Consider the following 19880-nt stretch of genomic DNA (forward strand, 5'->3'; position numbering starts at 1 on the left):
ATTTTATTTGGCAAATAGCATGCATTTAAAATGATTATGGTATGACCATAAATAAACCTTTATTAAAATTATAATATGAATTTAGTTTTGTATATGTATTTCAAGATTAAATTCATAACTAAATGTAACAAACCTTTTGCTTCACAAGCAATTCTTCATAATGGAATTGTTTTTTCTTTACAAGATCTAGTTTCAGCTTTTCTAATTCCTTCAGTAAAAATTTTTTAACAATACTTAAATTATCCATATTAAATGTGATATTAATGATTGAGTAAAAGTTTACGAAGAAATATTGAAAATGAAAATTAAAAAATGTTTTATTGAAAATAATAAAGTAGCAGGCCTTGTTAAGAAGCGTTACGCAGCTTCGCATCTTGCTTGCGAAAAGGCGATTTGCCTACGCGTTCAGCAGTTTTGCGCTACGCAAAGACTTATATCTTTTAGAATATTTAAATTATCTTTTGATTGTCGTTAAGGTGACGTAACGTAAGGTTTATTCAGAAGAAATAAAGTTGTTAGTAAAAGCGTTTAACCGCAATTGTAAAGTAATAGATTTTTTGTTAAAGAAACAGTTTGTTTCATTTTTTTTTGTTGATGTTGTTAAAAATTAGTTAAAAAAAGTGTTTTAAGTTTTATCTTAAGGAATTAAATATATAAATTCCTTTTAAATATAAAAATTATTTTTAGTCATAATAGTTTAAATAAAATAAACAAAAAAAACTTTTTAAAAATAGCTTTCTATTCAATCGACTAAAAAGTAGAAGATAACTTTTTTCTGTTTCTGGTACTCGTGGAAATCATGTACTTAGTAATAATCACTTTTGTAAAGCCAATACTGGAAGACATTGAAGGCAATTCATGAACGTATGTAAACAAACTCATCGAAGTAAAGGAATAGAAAGTTTGGCGCCTTTAGCTTTATGTACATTTAAAACGAATTTGATTTTGAAAGCATCTGACTTAAAAGGCGCCAAACTTTCTATTACTTTACTTCGATGAGTTTGTTTACATACGCACATGAATTGCCTTGGATGTCTTCCAGTATTGGCTTTACAAAAGTGATTATTACTAAGTACATGATTTCCACAAGTACCAGAAACAAAAAAAAGTTATTTTCTACTTTTTAGTCAATTGAATAGAAAACTATTTTTAAAAAGTTTTATTTCTTTATTTTATTTTCTACTTTTTAGTCTTGATAAAATTGAATTATTACACTTATTGATTATGATTAATATTCAATAAAAATTTATTTTGAATTCTGTATATAATAATTAACAAAAATATTTGGAGCATATTTTTTTTTATTAATTTAAATGTTGGTTGGGTCTTCTTCTCGGTTGATGTATTTGTTCTTTTTTGGACGCATTTTTATTTGTCTGAAATTAACAAGTGGAATATTTGTAAAATTTTAAATTAAATTTATATTGATACTTAACACTTTTTGATGCCCTCTTGGTTTCCGATATTTTTTAAAAAAAATGCAGACTCGTCAGTGAGTGAATAGAAAGCTATAAAAATGCATGATTTATTTTGATGTAAATATTTTATTAATAAGATATTTGTTTATTGTTAATTCAATAACGTAAAGTTTTAAAGATGTTCGTTTAATTTATGAAAATAAATTATGATCACAAATATGTTATTGGTAACTGATAAATAACAAAAAAAAACTCTTTATTGTTTAAAAACATTATTAAAAAGAGTTTACAAATTAAATAAGAAAAAATTTATTAACAGTTAATAAAATAACCAAAAACCAACTGTAAAATCATAAGAAAATAAACAAACATTATTTTACGTTTCATGAAAATAATATTTTTTACGTTTCATGAAAATAATATTTTTTTTCAAAATAAAATTTAAGTTCATATTTGAAAAAAATAATAAAAATGATTTTTTAAATAAGAACTTAGATTTTATTTTTCATGCGGTAGTGGTAAGAGCGCTCGCTTTGTAAGCGAGAGGTTCGGAGTTCGACTCATACCACGTTCCTGGAAGTACCGCGCTCAACTTAGTTTCTCCGGGCAGCTGCCTTGCTCAGCAAGGTTCCTGTTTCGGAGTTAAAGAGTTGAGAGAGGGTTGCACCACAAATAACTACTAAAAATAAAAAAAAACACAAAAAAATGAGTAGCTTCCTTGACTGTAGTGGCCCCCCTCAGGCCTTGGGGAGGTGAATAATCTGAAAAAAAAAAAAAAAAATTTTGTAACTTTTGTTATAGTGAGAAAAAAACAAACTGTTTGTATGATTTTCAATGCGTTAATAAAATAACTTTAATTACAATGCGGTACTTGAAAAGACGCTAGTGACGCAATATAACTTCTAACGATGCAAAGTATATTTGCTGAGTTGAGTTACTTAAAAATGCGTTACGCGTTTTCGCTACGCAGCGAAATCTCGTAACAAGGCCTGAAGTAGTATAAATTCTTAAACATAAAATTTAAACCAAAAAAGTAGAATATACTTTTTTTTTTTCTTGTTGAATAAAACGAGGATCAACTTTTGGATTCCTATAAATTAATTCATCTGAAGATGCAATCTTTTTAGGTTTAGGAACTTGTTGTTCAACAGCTGCATCTTGGCCATTTGTCACTTTGATCTAAAATAATCGTTATTAATTCATATTTGATATCAAAATTTCCAACAAAAAATTCACTTTAAATAATTCATTTGCAGGGATCCTGTAAGTTTACACATTTTTTAAAAATAAATAATACAGAGTGGGTAAAATTTATCAAACTTTATTAGCACATATGTAGATCAACCTGCAAATCCCATACTTATTTACACTAATATCTCCACCCAACTAAGGTAACTAAAATCTGGATTATTAGGTTATGATAATTTGTCACTAATTCTACAAAAATTTGCCTGCTTTAAAATCTCTGAAAAGATTTAATAATGCTATCTAATCATCTGGAAAGATGATTAGATAGCAATATAATTACTAAATAAGTCTAGAGTTAATTAAATTTACAAAAATAAACTATTTATTCAGATATTAACAAAAAAAAATTTTTATGATCATTATATTTCTAGTTTTGAAGATCCAATTTTGAGTCACAAATCTGCATAGTTTTTTCTGTTTTTAAAACATCTGGTTTGAATGCATACACTCACCGCAAGTTTTAGTACATGGAGATACAAAGTTTAATTTAGCCAGCTAGTTTAAAAAATTAAAATAATTGAAACTGAATATTTAATATTTTAAACCACTTTATAAAATATTTTTAAAATGGTGGTCTAAAATATTAAATATTTAGTTTTTTTTATTATTAAAACAATTGGGCCACGTTATGCAGAAAGCTAACAACCCATTCATATTGGTTTTAAGATAAATTAGTTAGAAATTTATTTTGATTGTTTCAAAATCTGCATTTGAAATAAAATCTTAAAGTTGTTATTATATATAATTTGTTATTAAGTCTTAAATAAAGTTGTTCCTCAATAATTGGGGAACAACTTTATTTTCTAACAAATAAAATCTTAAAGTTATTTAAGATTTTATTTTAGACTAATTTATCTTAAAACCAAGTATGAGTGGGTTGGTAGCTTTCTGCATAACATGGCCTAAGTTTCTGTACAAAACCTTAAATATAAACAATAAAAATATTTTAGAGTTTTTAAAATATTTGAGTCTAAAATATTTTAGATGTTATGAATACTTAGTAATTTCGAATTACATCATAGTTAATTGTAAAAACTAATTTTTTAAAACTCAGATATTTTTAACTGGTCAACCTTGACCAGCAAAAATAAATTTTGGGAGGTTGTTGACCATTGACTGCTTGTTATTTTGTGCGCTGCTTTGAAAATATTTGAGAATGTTTTTCTTAAAAACAAGTCATTGTATTTTTCTATAAGCAACATTAAGTTGAATTTTACAAAATTAAAAACTCTTTTCTTATTAACTATGCTAATTTAAAAATTATAATATTAATTTTTAATTTATATTTTATTATTAATTTATATTTTTAATTCAACTGTTTAAAAATTTTTTTTTTAAAACTTGACCTTAATTAAATAATACATTTTTGCATGGACGTTAAATATTAACTAAAAAAGCACGTTATTCAGACCAGAAATTAAAAAAAAAGAAACAATCAAAAAACCAGAACTCTTTCCTGCAAGAAACAAAATGGCATTAAAAATTATGACTTTTTTAAATGTGTAATAAATAATGGAAAGTTAACTGGAAATTAACTCTTATTTTCTAAGATTTATCTAAGATATATGTATCTATAGATTGTCAACCTACACAAGTCACAACACCATACCAAAAACTTTAAAACTTTTAACTTAAATCAGTAAAGGATCAGTAGTAGTAGAATAAATAATGAATAAAAATCTATAAAAAAATACTATACTTAATAAATTGCCTTTTTATAAAAAATATACCATACTTAATAAATTGCCAACAGATTTTTTTTATCTAGCAGTAAAAAAAAAAAAAAATAGCACTTGATATTACACATACAATCACTCAAAATTATTGAAATTAACGCAGTAAATTAATACCAATACAATACTTGTTACAATATCAAAGAACTTAATAAAACATAAAATTATTTTTGAAAAGTCACACACATCACGTCCAATAACCTAAACTATCACTAACAACAAACAGATATCCTGACAAATTTTTATTTAGAACCAATGTTGCTAACACTACTAAAAATGTGTGTGTTTATAAAAAGCTTAAACTTAAAAATGCATTTAACATACTGCTTGTTGATTGCTGTTTGTATTTTTTTGTTGCTTGTTAGGATTATGCCAAAACATTTTGATAAATCGATTGCCAAGTATAGCTTCAGGAGAGTTGTAGGCAGATGTTGCCTGTTGGTATGTTGCAAATTCTAACAGAGCTGCTTGTTGGTCATTATCGAACGGAGTCTACATAAAATAAATGTTTAAGCAGACAAAATTTTATAAAATATTTTGGATGAATTATAATTCATTATACTAACCTGTATTTTTGTTATTACACCAAACTTTTGGAAATGTTCACTAAGTTTTACAATATTATTTAAATTTGCAGGTATTTTGCGAATTTCTAACACTGTATTCTTATGAAAAGGTTGACGTGAGGGTATTTGCAAAGTTTGTTGTTGTTGCTGTTGATGTGCAATCATGGCAACTTGTTGTTGTTGTTGTAATTGCATTTGAATATGAAATGCTTGTTGCTGCTGCTGTTGATTTGCTAAGGACATAGGAAGATAAGCCTGCTGAAGTATATCAGGAACAGGAACATTCTGATACATTTGAAAAGCTTGTTGATGATTTTGAGTTTGAGACATTGTACTCATTGCATTATTTATTTGGAAAATATTATTTGGTTGGGTGCCAACTATAGGTGTTAAAGGAACATTACCCATAGCAATTTGAATAAGTTCATCGTGTGTTCTGTTATCAGATTCAACTTTTTCATGTTTAGAGGAAAGAGAATTATCTTTTTTTATAACACTTGATTCCGTAGCTTCAATAGCAGGAGCTTCAGGGTTATATGCCTCACCAGCACAAACAAGTTGCTGTGACCCAGGAGTTGAAGCTAAATATACAACAAAAAAGATATCAAATTCAAGTAAAATCTAGTGAAAACCTGCTTACCTCTTTTGCACCTAAAATAAATATTTGTTAATATTACAAATAAAACACACTACATTTAAAATAAATATTGAAAGAAGGAATTATATTTACTCCATGAAACTATACTTTCCAACAGAAAAATAAATATACAAATAATGCTAATTATTTTAAATAATGCTAATTAAAACCTAATGACAAATTACAAATAAATTAAGAAACCATAAAAATATAACAAAATTAACCCATAAAAGAAAAAAAGATCAATAATTTGAACAAAACTGTTGCAGGTCTTGTTAAAAAGCTTTATGCTGTATGTGGTTCAGGCATGAAATGGCAATTTATCTATGTGTACAGAATATTTAAATTAATGGCAATTTACTTATGAGAAGAGTTTTTTGTTTAAAAAAATTTGTTTCACAAATTGAGTTGAAATTTTTTGTTTCTTATTAATTTATTATGTAAAAAATAACTAATGACGTATAGTTATGTTATAAACATAAACTATGTTTACGAATATCTTACTGGTCTATCCATAAACTGTTTATAATTTTTAATAAAAATAGTTTAAAAAAAAGTTTAAACAAAAAAAGAAAAAAAGAAAAAAAAAAACAACTAAAATCTGATTAACAAACAAACAAACAAAAAATATTATTTTATGTATAAGATTGCTAAAAGAACTAAATTATAAGAAATATAATCTTTTTAAAAAACCAAATATAGCTTTCATCAGTAATTTTTGTCATTTGTTTAAATAATTTTTAACGTGGTTTAAAACTAAATTTAATTTAATAAATTTAATAAAATTAATTTAATTACAATATGGAACTTTAAAATTTGCAGATGACACAATTTAACTTTTAACAATACAAATATTAAATCTGAGTTAAATTTATTAGCATTAAGCATTTTTTAATAATAAACTAATAGGTAGACCATTTTTATAATAATTTTATTTATAAATATTAATTTTAGTTAACTAAAAAACTCTACTTTATTTAAAAAATAATTTTTATGAATAATGCACAATTCCTGAATAAGGGTGTTCTATGTCAAAGCAGCAAAAAAAAATTAATTGCTATTTGAGTCATTCATGTGGAAGATTGTCTATGTACCTAATTTGAGGTTGATACATTAATCCATATTGCTACTATAATTGCTAATATTGCTACTTAATGACAAAAAAAATTTAACGGTGCAAAAATGCTGTTGGTTCAAATCAGTAAAATTGAAACACAAATAGAATTAAGGAGTTTTAGCTTATTTTTATATGCTTTTAAACATTAAAAAAAATCATAGAGTCATCCAAGTCAAGTTAGCGTGTGCTAACTTGACATGGGATGACTAGTAATAAAATATTTATAATACCTGGAGAAATGTTTTTTATGAAGGCAACTGAATTTCTAGGTCGAAAAATTGGAACCTGGTTTCTGTTCATTTCTATAGGTGAAGGGATTGGTGTTTGTTTTTGTACATGTACTGTAGTTAAACCTGTGTTTAGTGATAAAGCACCAGGAACTGATGGTACTATAGGTCGAGAAGGTAAAATATTTGGCAGAAACTGCAGATGTTGTGGAGGCTGCTGTACAAAATTTTGATGAGGTTGGGCTGCAGGCAAACCAGCCAGAGTAAGCATCTGTGGTAAATTAGTATCATCTACTTCTAGAGGATCGTGCCCGTGATCATATGGACAAACCTCACCAAGCATACAAAATCCTTTTTCTAAAAAAAAAATTTTTTTAGTACAATTCCAATAAAATGTTTAAAAATAATTCTGGTTCAATTAACAAGTTTTTCAAATCAGGCTTTTTTTATAATTTATAAACTTATTTCAATCAATCCAATTCGATTGCTTGTTTAAGATAAATGATGATGAAATGTATACAAAACAGTTTGGTTCACTTATTTAATGTTGCATTTATACAAGTTTGTGCAAAAACCAATTATGTTAGAAATTACATCAAACTTCATTAAATTCACTAACTGTTAGGCAAAATTATTTCTCGCATTTATCGATTCAAAAAGTTTTGCTTAGCAATTGGTTTAATACAGAAAACTAAAAACAGAATACCCTTTTATCAGGAGCAACTGTGTTAATGCGGTAGTGGTATAGTGGTAACATACTATAAAAGAAACAAGTTTCTTTGCGCTATGGCTTTGCTAAAGTTTTGGGAGAAAAAAGTTGTTTGTTAAAGAGTTGGGAGAGGGTTGTAACCATAATAAAGTAGCCTCATTGAAAGTAGTGGTCATCTCAACCTTGAAAAGATGAATAGAATTTAAAAAAAGTTGGACACAGATATAAGTAAAAAATAAAAGAACATAATAAGTTTTTCATTTCAATGCAAATAGAGTTTAATACTACACTTATACAATAACTGATGTTGAACAAAAACTTAGTTCAACATCAATTATTAACAGGCTATGTATTGCGGATTGACTGTGTATTTTGAACTTTCCTTACTAATAATGTATATTCCGGCTCAGTCAGGTAAAAATTAGAAAATTATTATTTTAAATTAATTTACAATTGAAGAAAAAAATAAATACCTTCATAATCCCTACACTTTTCTTTTTCTTTACGTCTAGTTCGTCTTTCTCTACTTTTATCTCCATGCTCACGCCTTGAACGATCTTTTCGCGAGCTTCTTGAATGACGACTCATTCTATTGGGAGACCTAGATAAACCATGGCGTGAAGAATGTCTTCGTCTTGCTTGTAACGGAGAACTACTTTTTAAGGATCTTTCTTGGGAATTTCCTTTTTCCAAATCTACTTCATTTTTGACACCATTTCTGGGTTTAAGAATATTTGATTCTTTAAATGTTTTTTTATTTTTATCATTATTTATCTCATTTGAATCTAATTTTGAATCATTAGAAACTTGCTTTTTATCTAAAATTTCATTTGGCATTGGAGTTAATTCTGTTTTTCCAACATCAGCTCTATTCTCAGTTTTTTGAATTTTTTCTACGTCAGAATCGTCTATTGATTTTCGTTTGCTTCCTTTGTTCTGCTCATTAACAGTTTTAGCCTTTGACAAAAAAATTTTAATTGTATTCATTTGTTTTATTTACCATGTAAACTACTTTGTAAAGGTAAAAGAAAAAAAAGAAAAGAAAAACTAATTTATTCATTAATTTTTATTATTGCTATTATATTAAAAAGACCACTGTTAAAAGTTTAAAGGTGTGATTGTCAAAAACAAATATAATTATAACTATTGAGAACACAGCACTTACAATAACATTTTCACTAACAACTTCTGGGATTGCAGGTAAATATGATTTGGTAGTCAAACTAACAAAGAGATCAGCCACAAAATTCTTTGTTTCTATATATATGAATATAAATAAAATAAAAATGGAAAAATGCTTTATTTTCAAAATAAAATTATTACAATAAAAGCAGAAAAATAAATGTTTTTAATTCTAAATAAAATAATCAAGATAAAAACGGAATAACAAACATTTTTTGAACAAATTTATAAAACACAAGTACAAAACAAACACTTTTCTTTAATTCTTAATAAAATAATTAAAACAAAAAATTAAATTTTTAAATTAAATTCTAAATTTTAATTCTAAATAAAATAAAACAAAAAAACAACTTGGAAAAGCAAACATTTTATTTAAATTCCAAATGAAAATAATAAAAATAAAACAGAGAAACAAATGTTCTATTTAAATTCTAAATACAAACCTTTAAATTGTAAATAAAACAATTAAAATAAAAACAGAAAAACTAACATTGAATAGACCCTATATATATATATATATATATATATACATATATACATATATATATATATATACATATATACATATATATATATATATATATATATAAATATATATATATATATATATATATATATATATATATATATATATATATATATATATATATATATATATATAAATATATATATACATATATATATATATAAATATATATATACATATATATATATATATATATATATATATATATATATATATATATATATATATATATATATATATATATATATATAGTATCGGACAAAACGAGTGCAATCAAATAATGCTAATTTAGTTACTTTACATAAAAGTGCTGCATTTTTTCAATTTAGAGAAATAACTATGTAACTGTTTAAAGACAAAATTCTTCAAGTTTTATTCATCACAAAGTTTATTATTTGTACACGAAAATTAATAAATTAATCAAAAGTATTAAAAAAAGTTGATTTCCTTCTGGACAAAACAAGTGCAACACGACAAAATGTTGACCAAGCTGTATTTCGCTATCAATATTTCGTGGCGAATCTTTTGTAGTCGATCACAACCTTGACGATCTCCCACAGGTTCTTGATAGGGTTGAGATCCGGAGATTAAGGCAGCCAATCCATCACCGATAGGTGGTTATCTTAAAACCACTGCTTGACTACTTTTGCAGTGTGTTTCAGATTGTTGTCTTGCTGAAAAACCCATTTTATTGGCGTATTCCATTCAGCATGAGGTAACAACATTTTTCAGAATATTTTTATACATGAAACGGTCCATTATTCCATTGTTTCGATGTATTGGACCTAGACCGTTAGCAGAAAAACACCCCCAGACCATTACATTGCCTCCACCATGCTTCACGGTCTTATGGCAGTAACGTAAATCGAGGCATTTTCCGGCCAGTCAACGTACACGGCAAATCCCATTGCTCCCAATGATGTTGAACTTCGATTCATCACTGAACAGGACAGTTCGCCATTTCTGCACATTCCAGTCAATATAAGATGTAGCAAACAGGAGTCTTTTCTTCTGGTTTTTTAGTCAAATCAGCGGTTTCTTTGCAGGGCGTCGAGAAAACAATCCGGCTCCAACAGCACGTCGTCTGATTGTTCGGTCTGATACAGACAGCTCTAAGGTATCTTTTGTATCTCAACTGATGATATCCAGGGATCGTTCTTGACGGATCTGACGATAATAGAATCCTCTCTAGAAGTGGTGGAACGCGGTCTTCCACCTTTGTTATCTGCTGCCAACTTCCCCGTAGAACGATATTTTTGTGACATTCCACTTACGTAGTCGCCAATAATTTTCTTTCTTAGTTCCAATCCAAGACTGTCTGCAGCCATTTTTGCGCTTGAACTCATAAAAATAATAAAAATAAATAATCAAGCTTCTCAAGGCTTACCCTGTTACATTAACCTTGTGATGATACAATAATGTTCTGTGGAACACAACGTCTTGGTTGAATGTAGACTGTATTGATGTAATGAAACACTTGTTGTACTTCACTTCTTGTATAGATATTCTTCAATAAAACACTTTGATAAAACTCGATTGTCGATGATAACTCGATGATAAAAATCAACATGTCGATTTATATGTCTCTTATATATTTAAATGAACCTGTGTGAACCTGTTCTGGAAGATTCTAGATGCTTCTTTTCGATGCTTCTGGTAGCTTCTGGATGTGTCTGGATGCTTCTGAATGTTTCTGGATATTTCTGGATGCTTCCAGATGCTTCTTCTTGGAAACTTCTGGAAGCTACTGCATGCTTCTGGAAACTTCTGGATACTTCCTTTAATTATTAAAAAACTTCCGTGACGTTGACACGGACCAGACTTAAGAAAATGAAACAAACCAAAAAAGTTGCACTTGTTTTGTCCGCTGCAAAATGACACTTGTCAACGAAATTCTGCCTGTGTGCTGTCAGCTGATTGCTCATGTCATGGCATGCTATGACTCTAGACTCCTGAACTGTTTGCTGTGGTAGTATAGTTTGTTTCGTTTTTAAGACATGTAAAATTAGGAACACTTTTTAGCATTGTTCGATGTTGGTTGCAAATTTTCTGTGCAATACTGTGTGTATGTATATATATATATATATATATATATATACATATATATATACATATATATATATATATATATATATATATATATATATATATATATATATATATATATATTTAAGCAATTTTAAAATGTATTCGACAAAATAGAGTGCTCAATGTTCTTAAAAGAACATAGCAATTATAAATTAGTTAAGTGATTATCTGCTAATTTATGTATACATATATATAGAGAGAAAGAGACCTTGTTTTGAATTAAAAAAATAAAAAATGGCTGGACACATAAGCGAGTTGTGATTTTAAAGTCATAAAATTATCTTTATTTTTTATTTAATTAAGGACATTAACTTTTTTAACTACCGCATTAAAATAAATTACCACAAAACAAGTTTATTTTAATAACTAAGAAAAATAAATCTTGTTATTTTCTAAATGTTCATATTGAGGAATGTTTATTTTGTTTCAATTTCTTTTTTATATATATATATATATATATATATATATATATATATATATATATATATATATATATATATATATATATATATATATATATATATATATATATATTTATACACACGCACACACATAAAGTTAGATATATCAGGGCTTGTGATGAAGCGAGCGCGATCGCGCTCCGCTCATAAAACGCGTCCGTAAACAGTATTTTCAAATGTTCTAGGCGCGATAAACAACGCTTGTTCAGCTATAACGAGCGTATAAAATAACGCTCGTCCAATAGTTCAAGATTATTTTTTGATTTTCATAAAATATTTAAAAAAGATTTTTTATTAAAGATATTCTGTTATCAAACAACTGATATGAAATATAAAAAGCACAACGTCGTTCTCTTTGCACTAACGTAATGAATGAATGAGCAGTTTAAAGTCGTAAATTGTCACTTATTTCAATAATGGAATGTGCACGTGGAAACACAATGTGAATACAAAAATGCGCAAATAAAATAAGAATAGAAAATTAGAAAACCATTGTAAGAAAATTAAAACTGCAGAGTATTTTTAATCTTGTGAAAATATTAAGTAAAATTTATTTGATTTATTGTTTGTAATATTCCACACATCATTTATGATAAAAATAAATATTAATAATAGAGTAATTTTTAAAATTAGTTTTTGTTTATAGTACAGATTTTTTATTAACTATTATTTATCTTAACTCAAATTTAAAACGATTCTGTTGTTTAGAATGTTCGCAATTAAGGATATTCGAAAAGAAAACTAAGTAATGATGTCAATATTTGTTAAATGAAAAGTTATTAGTCTTATTTACTATTATTTCAAATTATTCTTGTGTTATATTTTTAAGATAAAAAAACGTAATTTAAAAAAAAAATTTTAGAAAAAAATTAAATAATTAATTTGAATAAAAAATATCAAGAAATATAAAAACCATTAACCGTTAATTAAGTTTACAGAGTAACATTTTAAAATACATATATCAAAACAACGAAGCAAAACTAAGTCACTAAACTATACTTCAATACTAAATCAATAAGAAGTTGCGTTTTTGTTTGATATAATTTTTTTATGACATAAATAGTTAAAAATAAAATCGCGATCTGACAATATACGAAGTTTGGAAGTATAAAAATCTCTTTCGTTGATGTAGTTTCATAAGTGTGATACTAATTCAAACATTTTTTGACGAAAAAATTATGTAACAAATAAAATAAGATATAAAAAAGAAAAAGCTTTTTATGAGTATCGCATTTAGCAATTTTTATAATCGCGCTCGCCGACGTTATCTCGAGGGCACATAATGACGACCGATGAAAACATATTCTAATTTTACGAGCGCGATATAACACGCTTGACGATTTTCTTCATCACAAGCCCTGATATATATCAATAAAGTTATTATAGTTAATGATATCTTAATGTTTTTATAGCATTTTTATTTAAAAAATACATATTACATACATACTTTTTTAACTACATATTTTTTTTGCCAGCAAATAAATTCTTTTGTTCAATATACTTTTTTTACTATCTATTTTGTTCAAAAAACTGTTGCGCTTAAATTCCTAATTTTAGAAATTAAAGTATGCAAAGAATACTAAGATAGTCTACACCTATATATACTAAAGTATCTGCATTATGTATTATAATATAAATCAATAAATTTGTAAAAACAGCAATTTAACTTACGATCACCCAAAAATACATCTAATTGATCTTCACAGAGAGCTTTGAGCTCAGCCTCTGATTTATCTTTTTTAATAAGAGCAATAACATATTTTGCAAGAGCCACAGGATCAGCATCACAACTACACAAAAGAAAATTGAGATAAAATTAAATATAATTTGACTAGTTTTATGTTATAATTTTTACTGCACTCATTTCCTCCCCAAAAAATGTGTTAAATGTCAATAAACTTTTTATTTTATTTTTAGATTTATGGAGATTAGCTGCAAAAAAATTAATTTCTTATCTCAAAACAAAAATATAGAAATGTTATATCTTATTTATCAAAAATAAATAAAAGAATATGTAAATATTTGATTTGTTTTACTTCTACTTAAACTGAAATTTATAGTTTATGTTATGGTTTATTATTGTTTAAACTCATACTTATGGCATTAAATTATGACAAGTACCAATTTTTTTCTATTGCTCAAAACTCAGCAAGTGAAAAATTTAAAACTCTAAATCTTATAAAAACAAAAACTCTAAAATATCATCAAAAATTAGCACTCTAGTGCTAATTTTTTAAGCAGTGCTAGTAAAGGAATTTAGAATTTAAAACAATTAATAGACTTAAATTTCTAGCAAAATACAATGAAAATAGAGAATCAAGGCTTTGAGAGTTGTTTAAATAAGTTAAACTTATGAAAAAAAATTAATTTAATTATCAGACAAAATTTAATGATAGCTGTGTCTGAAGAAAATTGAGCCCAAGCAAAAGCTTTACTTTTAATTTTTATACTCCTATATATATTTAAAAAACTTGGTTGGGAAGCGGGTCTATTCCTGACCATGCAAATTATATTTAGTTGCGTCAATTTGGTCACAGCTTTTTAGATGTTTTGAGAACATTCTGTATGTTCAAAATGTTTTAACAGGCTAAAACAATTAAATTTGTAAATAACCTTTTGTAATCAAATGTTTTGATATTAGCAATACGCTTTTAAACTAAGCAATGACTTACTTCTAGTGTTTATAGAAAGAAAATTTTTTAAATATTTTTTAAATTATATAAAGTTAAGTCAGTTTTATAAAAAAAATTATATAAATAATTATATATATAAAAATATAAATTAATATTATATTCTTTTATTGTAAATATAAAAACAAGACTTTCAACATCAACTGTGTTTTCAATAAAATTTAAAAAATAATAATCATCAAGGTTAATATAACAAATAATCAAGTAAACATACAGGAACTTACAGGCGACTGAATATAAACATACATATATACATAGTGAATTATGAGTGGACAACCACCGCACAGAGGTTCGAACAAAACAAACATACATTTATATAAAGTGATTTACTGGTGAACCAACACTATGCCAGAGGTCTACACAGAATACAAACATACAAATATATTAAAAAACCCGCTCACAAACATCATCAGCTGTATTGTGAAGCAATTCCACTTAATTTTCATAAATGTTTTTAAATTTTTTGCAATTGTGTCTAATTTTAACAACCCATATACATGTTCTAACACAACTGTTCCAAATGAGCTTAACAGCTTCTTGTTTGTCTTTTTTAAATAATCACTTGAGGGGTGTTACTGAAAGTTTTAAAACTTTTGAAGTATTAAAGATAACTTTATTCTGTAAAAAGAATATAAACACCAATAAAATGTTTTACCTTATGACATCAAATGAATTAATAAAAACTTTCTTCAATTTGAGATTAAATATGGCAAATGATGAACTTGGCTAAATTTTAGTAATTTGTTGTCACTTTTTATCAAAAAAAAAAAAAAAAAAAATTAACATAATTCAGATATTTATTATTAACTATACACTTTGTTAGACCGCTATAAGTAAGAAGAAATTTAATTAAACCTAATTGTTAACCGAAACAGGCATTTTTCAAGTCACGTAAAGTAAAGCAAATCACAATTATTGATAATTGAGATTTGCTTTACTGATTTATACTAGTTTATATAAATGAAAATCAATATTAAAAGAAATTGACTTTCAAATGTATAAAGGATTGCAATTTTAATAATTTTAAAACATTACAAAAATAATACAATTTGCAAATTTAAATTGCTTTATATTAAGTGAAACAGCTGTGCAAAACAAACTTTACTTAAACCAATTAGGTTTAAGTAAAGTTTGTTTTGTTAAAGTTGCTATAAAGTAACATTAAATTATTGAAATTAACTAAATTCTTCATCCTATTTGATTTTTTTAAAAATTGAAGGTTTAACAATTTGGTTATATGTTATAAAATGACAAATTGTAGCAGTGTTTTTACAGAGCAAAAATATTTCAGAAAATTTTTCAGTGACATCACATAAGTGAGCATTTAGAAAAAATTACAAGAACCCCTATGTCTATCATAAAAAAGCCATGATTATATTGCAATACTTTATAAATTCTTACATCGGCTCTAACTTCTTAGAAAGCCAAAGCTTTAAAGCATCCATGCCATCAATAATCATTTTAAGAGCTTTTCTGTAAAACAAAAAATTTTACTTTAAATTCACACAATATATCCCATTAGTTAATTAACTATAACAATTTTACAGAGATGAAGAAAATAGCAAAACTTAAACATAAGTGTACCTTTAAATAGAAGTAATAAGTAGAAAAATCTTAAAAAGTAACAATTGAGCAAAAATTGTAAAATAACCCTGCAAGTAAACTTGTTAAACTCTATATTAAATTTTATCTTTTTAAAACAACGAAATTTACCAATAAATCTTAAACATTGAACTCGAAGAGCTAAACGTTTTATTGATTTTTGCGAATGTTTCCAGATCAGCGATTTTAAATTACCCACAATGCGCAGTAAATATACTCAGATATTTACGTCAATGTCATTTTATCGCAAAGCATTTTGGGATATTTTTTTGTAACTTTTCAAGAAAATAATACAAATATTTTTTTCGCATAGGCATACCCAGGGGCGGATCCAGCATTTTTTGGTGTTAAATAAGAATGTCCTCCCCTGGTAGACGCAGGTCTACCAGGGGCGGATTCATCGCAAAAAATTGCAATGGATCCGCTCCTGGGTAGACCTGCGGGCTTATTTTCAAGCCCTATATAGTGTAATGAGCGCTACAGTCACATAATAACCAGAGATATGCGCATTCTGGCATGTGCGCATTTGTTAAAAAATGGAATAAAAATCAAAACAACGAAACTTTCGAAATAAATATAGAAGTAATGATAAATTTGTGTTAATATCAATACAGGAAATTCATTTTATTTTAGTACTCTTCACATTATTTAAGATGCTTTAAAATCTACTTTCATTAGAGAAATTTTACTCTCTAAAATTTCGATATATTTTATCTTGATGATATATATTTTTTTATATTTTAAGTGCCCTCAGAAGTCCTTACGGTCTTATCACAGAGCACCGCGGAAGATCATTTGAAAGAAAGTTCACTTCTCCTTCCTTACCGATGTCATAAAACTTACTCAGAGGTGGCGTTGAACCACTGAATTCTGAGGCATGCGCGCTAACCACTGCACTACGGCAACTCTGTCATAGTATTTTTTTTATTTATTTTTTTGCTATATAAATTTTTGAAAGTCGTAAACCATAATATAAATACAAATAGCAGGGACAAGAAGAAGACATAATTGGTCTTATCACCAAGCCCCTTGAAAGCATCTTTTAAAAATTCCAGTTGAAATTTTTAAAGTTTAATCAAGATAAACTCAACAGTAAAATTCTACCGACTAAAATGTGTCAAATACCGGCTAACCATTTATATTCCTGAAAAAACCAACTTATATATATTTAAAAATGATAACCATATATTATTAATCTGTTTACAATTTAATGAAAGAAGTGAAATTTATTTGTTTGTCTGCTGAATAGAAATCTTTTGTACAGTTGCATATAAGCATTGACATTGTCAGCTAGCAAAAATTATTGTAAAATGTCAAAAAAGTTAACCAAATGAAGGTAAATTATGGTTTTAAAATAACGGTTGATTGTGGCACTTTTTTTTCTTGTAATAATTAATTGAAAGAAAGTTAAAAATTATTTAAAAAAAGCAAATTAAACAAATCAATGGAGAAAGGTGACTCTGAAGTGAAAATGAAGGAAAGACAATAAAACTGTAAGAAAATATAAGTCGATTGTCTTGCTATGTATTTTTTTTTTAACTTGTTTTTTTTTTCTTTTTTTTTTTGTGGTTGTTAAGGTGTTCCTAGAGGTCCAAAGAGGAATTTAACCAAGGAAGTTCGCGCCTCCTTTCTTACCAGGGTCACTTATTGGGGTAGAGCCGGCGTCGAACCTCGAGCCTCTTAGTTCTAAGCCGGAGCTCTTACCACTGCGCCACGGCTGCATAAACCACTGCGCACGGCTGCAGCTTGATCGAGTGATATCCATAGAAACTAAAAAAAATACACACATTTGATTTTATCAATTATACCATAAAATACATATTCCCAGTGGGCAAAGGACCTAAATAAGACGTTTTTTGAACGTTCAAAAGACGTCCAAAACGTTCAAAAGACGTTCAAAAGACGTCTTTTTTACATCTTGTGCCCACTGGGTTGGAACTAAAATTTGGAAATACGGAATACATTATGTTCACATTATATTTAGATTTAGGTGGTCGTCTGGTAAAAAATATTTTAAAAATCAAATTTTTGTTAATAGTCCAGTTTAAAAGAGAAATTTATGCTCTTTTAGAAAATATATACTTTTAAACATACTTTTTAACTAAATTTTTCAAAAATTTAATTCCTGTAAAGACATGTACTAGCCTTTTCCCTTAGCAACGCCCTTAGCAACAATCATTTTTGGTTGTTTTGGGCCAAAACTAATAACCAAACTTGTAACATTTGAAAAAAGTTAAGAGCTATAAGGAAAGGATTTATTGATAAAGAAAAACACCAGGAAGGAGGAGATAGTTATTCTAAAAGATCATTTTAATTATTTTATTTTTATTTTGTTGGCTTTCTCCGTTTTTGATATTTCAGACTTAAAACGCAAATATCTCAGCTTCTATAAATTATTTTTGAATAAAATTTTCAGGGTTTGTTCATCTGTGTATAAGTTAGTATGTGAACCAGAATCTAAATAATTCTTTGAGCATTTTAGGAATTATGGGTTGGTTTTTGTTGAACTTTATCCCTTTTTTAATTTCCCCAAATACCTAAAGCTGCCATTATGGATCTAAACATAATTATAAGTTTTTACCATTTTTTTGCTGATTCAGCATTAAATAGCGTAATTTTTTTTTTTTTTTTTTTTTTTTTTGTCATACAAATATAACTTCTTTATGTTGAAAAATAAAATAAACTTTCCCCCAAATTGTATTTTAGATTTTTTTACTAGACGACCACCTTAACAGCTGTCTAACAAACATGTGCTTTATATGTACCAGGAGCGGATCCAGGCTGTATCAAATGTAGCACTTGCTGCAGTCAGCTCAGTTTTTTATTTTATTTTTATTCTTTACGTACATTTTAATTTTCATACGAAAGAGAAAAATAATTTAAATAAGATATGGAGGTAACAAGTAAACAAAATGTGGCGCTTCAAAAATTTATTTAAAGTCATAGCTAAGCCAAGTTGACAGAAATATGTTACAGAAATATTTCATTAGGAAAAATGAAACGCTTTACTGAAAAACCTTTGTATTTATCTCACAAGCCCAAAATTTTTTGAAAGAATAACAAACATTTTACTGCGTATCAACTTAAATTGGATTGGGACTTAAATAAAATGGCAAATCGACTGTAGCAGTTGTAGCCAAATTCATTTTTTTACGTTTTGAAACAAGTTCATACATACCCCCGATAATTTATTATATATTTAGGCTATACATGCAATCTTTTTATTAACAAGGAGGTCTTACGTAGTGACTAAAAGTCATCAAGCAATAATTTGTAACAAAAACAGAATCTGTGTAGCTAAGACAGTAATTCTGTTAAATATCCACTCTCCGTTAATTAAAACTTTTTTTAATGAAGTTAATAGCAATCAATAAAATGAAAAAGTTTTTGTAATTATAAAGACAGTAAAGACTTATAAAGACTAAACTAAATAGCACCGTCTGTTGGTTTCTTTACTTAGTCTATTATGAAAATATTGAAATTTGTTTATCTTTATAAAAACTGATAAAATATTTTTATTGCTGTTCCATGAGCAGGGCCGTCCCGAGGGGGAGGGCTTAGGGGGGTGTCAAGCCCCTCTAAGAACTTTATTAGTTGGCAAAATTGGATCTAAACCCAGTCGGCATATCTAGTATTGTAAATACTCGCAGTATTGATCACGTATAATATACCGCCG

The 19880-nt window shown here is 26.9% G+C and overlaps 1 protein-coding gene across 2 annotated transcripts in view; it reads right to left on the minus strand.

The window, feature by feature from the left end:
• The window catches only part of LOC100197995 (RNA-binding protein 26), a 24371-nt gene extending 7958 nt beyond the window's left edge, over positions 1-16413 (minus strand). Inside the window, exons 1-10 of one of the 2 annotated variants that reach the window (XM_065812871.1) lie at positions 16316-16413; positions 16004-16075; positions 13584-13702; positions 8821-8912; positions 8129-8612; positions 6950-7303; positions 4966-5546; positions 4724-4891; positions 2463-2597; positions 134-208 (exon numbers count right to left, since the gene is read on the minus strand). In XM_065812871.1, the coding sequence (XP_065668943.1) occupies positions 134-208; positions 2463-2597; positions 4724-4891; positions 4966-5546; positions 6950-7303; positions 8129-8612; positions 8821-8912; positions 13584-13702; positions 16004-16062 (2067 nt within the window). In that variant the 5' untranslated portion in view covers positions 16063-16075; positions 16316-16413. Of the gene's footprint in view, positions 1-133; positions 209-2462; positions 2598-4723; positions 4892-4965; positions 5547-6949; positions 7304-8128; positions 8613-8820; positions 8913-13583; positions 13703-16003; positions 16076-16186 lie in introns of both variants that reach the window. The other variant, XM_065812870.1, reaches the window with a different exon arrangement.
• Positions 16414-19880: the final 3467 nt, after the last annotated feature.

The sequence above is a fragment of the Hydra vulgaris genome, chromosome 12 (assembly GCF_038396675.1).
Source record: "Hydra vulgaris chromosome 12, alternate assembly HydraT2T_AEP".
NCBI classification, from domain to species: domain Eukaryota; kingdom Metazoa; phylum Cnidaria; class Hydrozoa; order Anthoathecata; family Hydridae; genus Hydra; species Hydra vulgaris.